The sequence below is a fragment of the Gekko japonicus genome, unplaced genomic scaffold, assembly GCF_001447785.1.
Source record: "Gekko japonicus isolate JY-2015 unplaced genomic scaffold, Gekko_japonicus_V1.1 scaffold4965, whole genome shotgun sequence".
NCBI lineage: Eukaryota > Metazoa > Chordata > Lepidosauria > Squamata > Gekkonidae > Gekko > Gekko japonicus.
In genome coordinates, this window is record NW_015160983.1 from 28210 (window position 1) to 33972 (window position 5763).

The window sequence follows — 5763 nt, forward strand, 5'->3', positions numbered from 1 at the left end:
CCGCACCATTCTGCTGAATGCCCAACACTGCAGGAAGGAAAGAAGAAGAAGAAGAGATTGGATTTCTACCTCGCCCTTCACTACCCAAAGGAGTCTCAGAGTGGCTCACAAACTCCTTTCCCTTCCCCTCCCCACAACAGACCCCCTGTGAGGTCGGTGGGGCTGAGAGAGCTTGGACAGGAACTGCTCTTTTTCAAGAATAGCTCTTGTCAGAACTATGGCTTGCCCAAGGTCATCCAGCAGGTGCAAGTGGAGGAGTGGGGAATCAAACCCGGTTCTCCCAGACTAGAGTCTGCGCACCTAACCACTATGCCAAACTGGCAGAGTCTGTGTTCCCCTCCTTTGCAGTTCTTCTAGAGAGACACCCCAGGAGGTGGGAGCCCCGCGTCCCCCCCCTCCCAGCCTCGGACTCACTTGTCCCCAGGTGGAGCTCATGAGCTTCCAGTTGGTGTTGATGAGGTCCATCAACATGAGGAATTTCTTGTCCGTGTATTCGAAGCGGCTTCCGAAAACCAGGGTGCTGATGATGTTGGAGCCGGCACAGCTCAGGAAGAAGGTGGGGTCAAAGGGCTTGCCTGTCAACACACCAAGAGGCAGCGAGGAGGGGGGGAGAGACGATAATCAGGCAGGGATTATTCATATAATTACAAAATTTGTATCCCGCCTTTCCGCCCTGACAAGGCAGCTAATGATTTAAAACATAACATGATAAAGATCTCATTTTAAAACCATTAAAAATCAAGCCCTGTCGAAACACGCATCGTTAAAACAATTAAAAAACAGAGGATTTCAAAATATAAAACAGCAATTAAAACATTCTACAGGGATTGTTGAGGGAATGCGAAACGAAACGCCCACTGTCAAAAGATGGGGGACAGGCGGGTCTCCCTGGGGAGAGAGTTCCAGAGCAGGGATGGGCATGAAGCAGCTTACGAACAAAAGTTCGTGATGAACTTTGGGCAATTGGTGGTTCGTGAAGTGAAATTTGTAGCAGGTGAACCAGCACAAATTTTCCATGAACTTTCAAGCTGTTCATGGAGGTTCGTGTCAGTTCGAGAACGGATACGCTTCCAGACACACTATCTCCTCTCATTCTAAATATTTACCAAACTTCGAAGCAATGGGGGGGGGGTCAGTTTCAAACTAGTCTTGTCAGTTTCAAGAGGGTTCCCCCCCCACTTTGCCAGCCTTCCTTTGTTTTCTCTTCCCATTTTCTTGCACAGAGCTTGCAAAATCTGCCCCTCCCACTTTGATTTGTTTTGACTCTGTGCTTTGAGAGCAGCCCTCCACAATGCCAGTGGCACTGGGTCCTGCTGACCACTCTGCACATTGCGACTGGTTGTGCTGGGCTTGCAACTTCCCCCTTCCTTGGATTTCTTGTGACACTGTGCTTTGAGATTAGTCCTTTTAAGCTTGCATTCCTACAGTGATACTGGGTTCTGCTGGGCATTCTGTACACTGAACTAGTTGTGCTGGGCTTGTACCTCCTCCTTGCTTGGAGTGTGATTCTGAGCTAGACCTCAGTCATGTTGAGCTGCAATTACGACAATGGCACTGGATTCTGCTGGGCACTCTTTGATTGCACTGGTACTGCTGGGCATGTAAAAATGCCCCCCACCTTCAGTCTCTACTGCAGAGATTCTCTGGTGTGACTTTAGTCCTGTAGGGTTTGCAGTGCCACAGTGGCACTGGTTCTGCTAGGCTTGCAAAACCGCTCCCCCCCTTCAGTTTCTACAATGGAAACAATGGAGGGTAGGGGCACCTTCTTTGGGGGGCTGTAACTCGGAAAAATAGACCTCACCAAACTTGGAGGGCAGGTAGAGGAGGGTCAGCCAGAGATCCCCCATGAATTTGGTGGCTCCACCTTGCACAGGATCCATTCTATACACTCCTTGCCCTTGCTTTTTTCACTGTTTCCCCCCCTCCATTGGAAACAATGGAGGGTAGGGGCACCTTCTTTGGGGGGCTGTAACTCGGACCCTGTAAATCTAGGCCTCACCAAACTTGGAGGGCAGGTAGAGGAGAGTCAGTTGGAGATCTCTTCTGAGTTTGGTGTCTCTAGAATGCTCGGGGGGGGGCCCCTCTACTGCATCACAAATCTCACAAACCAAACTGGGTTCGTTTAGCCCTCAAAAGTTCGTGACGCTACTAGCTATAGCTAGAATAACTATTGCACAGAAGTGGGAAGGAAAAGCCACCCCAGACATATCTGACTGGCAAAACAAATTATGGGAACATTTTATTTATTGAAAAATAACGTAGCAACAATCCCAAGACAATACAAAAAAATTCCAAGCAATTTGGTTCCCAGTAGTTCAGTACCTTGCTGAAGGAGAAATCATTCCGAGAAATGAACACTTTAAGAACCTACTTCATTTTTAAACTATATACGATTCCTGTGAGAAAACCATTGACCAAAGTACTATTCAGCCATGCAATTTATTTGTTACACAGTTGTTTTATATTTCCTATTTGCAATATTCTCTTTTGATTGTTGTTAACCTGTTATATATTGAAGTTTGTAAGTTAAAAATAATTAAAAAATTAAATTATATATATATTAAAAAGTTCGTGACGGTTTGTGGTTCGCAAGGCAGGCCTACCACAAACCATCACAAACCGCATTTCCCCAGTTCGTGCCCATCCCTATCCCAGAGCTTTGGTGCCTTGACTGAGAAGGCACTCCCCTGGATTGCTACTTGCCTAATCTCAGTTCTCCAGGGCACCCCCAGCAGGGCACCCGCCGCAGGACCTCTGAAGGTTGCCATAGCGATGCACGGGCTTGGCCTTTGGAGCCCGTTGGCGTGTTTGGACTCCAGCCCATGTGCAGGGCCATTACCTCCTATATATTGGAGGTATTGGCAGGGCTCAGCCACTAGCCATTCAGGGCAGTTTGTCATCTCAAGCAAGCAAGGGGTACACGCGTGCCCCCCCTCCCCGGGGCTGTGCAGCCAAGTCCTGCAGCAACGTAGCAAGAGCTTTTCTAAACAGCAGCTCAAAATTGGTTGCCAACCTCCAGGTAGCACCGGGAGATCTTCCACTATTACAGTTGATCTCCAGATGACCAAGATCAGCTTCCCCGGAGAAAATGGCTGCTTGGGAGGGTGGACTCTGTGGCATTCTACCCTGCTGGGGCCCCTCCCCTCCCCAAGCCCCGCCCTCCCCAGGCTCCACCCTCCCTCCAAAAAAATCTCCAGGTCTTTCCTAACCCAGAGCTCAAACCTAGAAGGAGCTGCAAGGCCCCTTCTGTGCAGCTGATGCCTGGGAATCGGTGTCTGCAAAGCAGCTCCTTGTGCTTCCCCAAGCGAGCACCTGAGGGGTGTGTGTGTCCCTGGCTGGAAAGGGGAGCCCTCCTTCCTGCCTGACTCAGCCTTTGCAGCAGCCGCCTGGTGTCCCGGCCTGGCTTCTGTGCCTTCACCAGCAGCTTCGAATTTAGCGAGTGAGCCTTGTCAGTGCTTGCTGATCTCCTCCTATATGGAGACAGTTCAGGACCAGTTCTCCCTCTAAGACAGGGGTGTCGAACTCATTTGTTACGAGGGCCGGATCTGACATAAATGAGACCTCGTCGGGCGGGGCCACGTGTGTGCCATAAAATGTAATGCCAGGAAGCGGAGATATAAACTTTATAAAGGACGCAAACACACAAACACAAAGGGTGGTGTGTTTTTTTACTTAAAATAAAAACATGCTTAAAACATTAGCACTCTTGCAATATTTTGTTTATTGAACAGTGTCTGATAACTGACACCTCTTGCTCTGGATTACTGCATCAAAATGTCTGTGCCTTTGCAGTCTTGAGTATGCTGTTCAGGGGTGTGTATCTGTAAGCTGCAAACCTACGATGACGCAGCAGCAGCAGCAGAACTGGAAGCAGCAGCAGAAGACAGCTGGTTCCACTGCAGGCCTGATAGAAGCCCTCTGGGGGCCTGATCCGGCCCCCGGGCTGCCTGTTTGACACCCCTGGTCTAAGCTGTGGAGTCCTGTGAGCAAAAATTCTACTTTGTGAGCTCCTGGCATGAAAGTTATGAGCGAGCGATTTGGCTAGTGCATCAATTTTTTTGCTCTGGAGACCCGTCCTTCCTGAGCGAAGACCAAAATGTGTGCAGCGGAGGCTAAAGGACTGTGAGCTGGCTCACACTAACTCAGCTTAGAGGGAACACTGCTCGGGACCAACCCAAAGAGGCAGCAGCAGCCCCACCCAGGAGGGCCATTCCGCAGACACCCTGGGCAGAAGTGCTCGGTCTGTTGGGACAGTTGGGTGGCATAAATCCTCCCCCCCCGAGCCTGCGAGGCCAACCTTGGGTCTTGCGGAGCTCCTCCATCAGGAACTGGGCCTCCTCCTTGATCCGCTCCTCGATGGACCGCTTCCCCATCCCGAAGTTCTTGAAGGTGGTGATGGCGAAGCGGCGCAGCTGCCGCCAGCACTCCCCCGTGCCGTAGACGATCCCTGAGGAGAGAGCGAGGCGAGGTCAAAGGTCTGCCGTGGCCAGCAGCCAAGAACTTTCACCGTTAAAGACACTGTAAGCTGGGAACCCGGCTCAAGTCCCTTGCCTGCACCCCCCCCCCCCAGGGAGTGCAGTGGAGTACGGGAGCCCCCAATACGCCTCTGTAGGGGGTTCAAGGGGAGACTCAGAAGGTAGAACGCTCTTGGTTCCCAATAATTTCTTATCTAATTAAAATCCAAATTTTATCATGATCTTATTTACTTTTGACTTGCCTGATGTATATGAGCACTGAGTACTTATGTCTTTCTGGGAATGGCATTGTAAGCTGGTTTGAAATATTGATGGTTTGTACATATCTGCTTTACAACTACCACAACATGTTTCTAATTTATCTTGTGTTTGTTTTTATGATTCTGGAGATATGATGCTGTCCCCTATATGGAGCTATTGCTCTGTCTATTTTTGGTTTGGTCTGGTTTCGTCGGTAGAAAAAAAATTGGTGATAAAAAATAATGTAACAAAAAGATGAGTTGCTCTAGATTTTCCGGGTTGTGCGGCTGTGGTCTTGCGAGGAGCAAGGAAGTTCTACCATAATATATTTCTAATTTATCTTGTGTTTGTTTTTATGATTCTGGAGAGATCTTGCTGTCCCCTATATGGAGCTATTGCTCTGTCTATTTTTGGTTTGGTCTGGTTTCGTCTGTAGAAAAAAAATTGGTGATAAAAAATAATTTAACAAAAATATGAGTTGCTCTAGATGTTCCGGGTTGTGCGGCTGTGGTCTTGGCATGGTAGGACCTGACGTTTCGCCAGCAGCTGTGACTGGCATCCTCAGAGGTATAACATAGAAAGATGGAGTACTCTCTGTGTCAAGGCGAGAAGAAGGAAAATGGTAGGCAGGTAATTGATATCTACTCAGGAAGGTGGGGTAGGGCTGAGTCATTATCTTGTCGGAGTTCCCCAGGCTATGAACATGCTAATGGAGGAGCTTTCCTGAGAAGGTTCTTTTGCATAGGGATTGGCTGTTGGAATTCTAATTTTATCGGTACTGCTGTTGTAAGATGTAGAACATTCTGTGTTTTTCAGGACAGGAAACCATGCCCTATCTATTTTAAACTCTCTTCTTTCCCATCACCGGACGTGTGTCAGAAGGCAACACCCTCTGCTCAGGCTCCACTGGACTGTTTTGGATTGCTAGCTATTGTGTGTGTGTGGGGGGGAACGTGCAGATCTGTCCTCGCTGAGGAGGGAGAGCTTGTACCTGAACAAAACTTGGTCTTAAAGGTGCCACTGGACTGTTTTGGACCGGGGGGCCGGG

At 49.0% G+C, this 5763-nt stretch overlaps 1 protein-coding gene across 1 annotated transcript in view; it reads right to left on the bottom strand.

The window, feature by feature from the left end:
* Positions 1-5763, bottom strand: part of LOC107122458 (cytochrome P450 2F3-like) — a 20083-nt gene that overhangs the window by 6610 nt on the left and 7710 nt on the right. Inside the window, exons 3-4 of the mRNA XM_015425567.1 lie at positions 4298-4447; positions 415-575 (exon numbers count right to left, since the gene is read on the bottom strand). Coding sequence (XP_015281053.1) covers positions 415-575; positions 4298-4447 — 311 coding nt within the window. The remainder of the gene's footprint in view (positions 1-414; positions 576-4297; positions 4448-5763) is intronic.